This window comes from Myotis lucifugus, unplaced genomic scaffold (assembly GCF_000147115.1).
Source record: "Myotis lucifugus unplaced genomic scaffold, Myoluc2.0 scaffold_247, whole genome shotgun sequence".
Lineage (NCBI taxonomy): Eukaryota > Metazoa > Chordata > Mammalia > Chiroptera > Vespertilionidae > Myotis > Myotis lucifugus.
Window position 1 is genome coordinate 1,604,154 of NW_005871295.1, and position 1,591 is coordinate 1,605,744.

The 1,591-nt window shown below is 55.1% G+C and overlaps 1 protein-coding gene across 1 annotated transcript in view; it reads left to right on the top strand.

The window, feature by feature from the left end:
- Positions 1-1,591, top strand: part of SCTR (secretin receptor) — a 77,367-nt gene that overhangs the window by 65,688 nt on the left and 10,088 nt on the right. Inside the window, exon 9 of the mRNA XM_023762500.1 lies at positions 313-382. Within this exon, the coding sequence (XP_023618268.1) occupies positions 313-382 (70 nt within the window). The remainder of the gene's footprint in view (positions 1-312; positions 383-1,591) is intronic.

Here is a 1,591-nt window from a genome sequence, read left to right on the forward strand (position 1 = left end):
TTTTGCATCAGGAATTGCAGTAGGTGGTGTACCAGGAGGGCCAGCAATATTTGCAGCAGGAGAATCAGCTGGAGAAGTAGCAGGAAGGGCAGCGGGAGGGGCAGCAGGAGGGGCAGCAGGAGGGGCAGCAGGAGGAGCAGCAGGGGGAGCAGCAGGAGGGGCAGCAGGTTAGGGCCGGTTCCCATGTGCTGAGCACCCAGCCACAGGAACAGGACCAGGAGTATGGGTCCTCACAGGAAGAGCACCTCGGGGAAGAGTCTGTCTGGTCAGCCAGCTCCTCACTCCTAGGGATGCCTGGCTGTGCCTCTGTAGGTGCTGGGACATCAACGCCAACGCATCCGTCTGGTGGGTCATCCGAGGGCCTGTGATCCTCTCCATCCTGGTGAGTGGCCCTCCTCCCCTGCGCTGGGCTTCAGGAAGAGAGACCGAACAGTGACTGGCCTGTAGGGACAGAGGAGACAGGGCTAGCCCCCCTCCCGCCCCTCTCCAGGTGCCAGAGGAATGAAGCTCAGAGCTGCCTGAGGTCAGCCTGCAGCAGGGCGGCTGGAAGGCCCCCGTAGAGAGTGGTGAGGGCAGTGGGGCCAGGGACAGGCGGAGGCGCAAGAGCTCCTATGACTCATCTTGCCCATGTGTAGGCGCTGCGATGCGGTGAGCAGAACTCCTTGCCCTAAACTGGCTGGCCCCATGGCGGCCTCAACTCCACCTTCACTGCTTTGGCTCTTCGGGTCTTGGTCACCTGGAAGCCTCCTCTTGTTAAACGGGAAGAATCGCTGAGCTGGGATTGAGAGGGAGGGGGCGGGTTGTGGCTGGGAGGCTGTGGGCCTGGGCACTCGTCTTAACTCTAAGGTGCTTCTGCTGAGCCTATGGATGTGGACAGGAATACGGGACAGAGGAAGGGATTCATGGGGGGATGCACTGGGGTTTTCTTGTGACTGAATCAGCCCCTCAGCTGTGCACAGGGCTCAGAGGGAGGCCAAGGCTGCAGGACCAGCTGATAGAAAGTGCCTCCCGCGGCCTCGCTGGAGCGGGGAGAGGGCGAAGGACATGCAGGAGCCCACTCCTCTCCCGCCGGCTACTGGGCGGCCTCCGGGGCAGTGGGAGGAGGTGGCCATCCCATGGCTTTCTTCTCTTTTTTTGGAAAATGATAGAATGTGTATTTAAAGAAATAGGAAGACACAAAATACATTTTTTAAAAGGGAATGAAATCACCCATAAATCACCATTTAGCATCTAGAATGATACACATTATGAATACACATGCTTTTTCTTATCTTTTTTACATTTTTATTGATTGATTGTTTTTAGAGAGGAAGAGAGACAGAGAGAGAGCCATCAATTTGTTGCCCCACTTATTTTTTTTAAATATATTTTTATTTATTTCAGAGAGGAAGGGAGAGGGAGAGAGAGATAGAAACATCAATGATGAGAGAGAATCATTGATTGACTGCCTCCTGCACACACCCTACTGGGGCTCGAGCCCGCAATCCGGGCATGTGCCCTTTGACCAGAATCAAACTTCAGTCTGCAGGCTGATGCTCTATCCACTGAGCAAACCGGCTAGGGCTGCCCCATTTATTGATGCATTCATTGG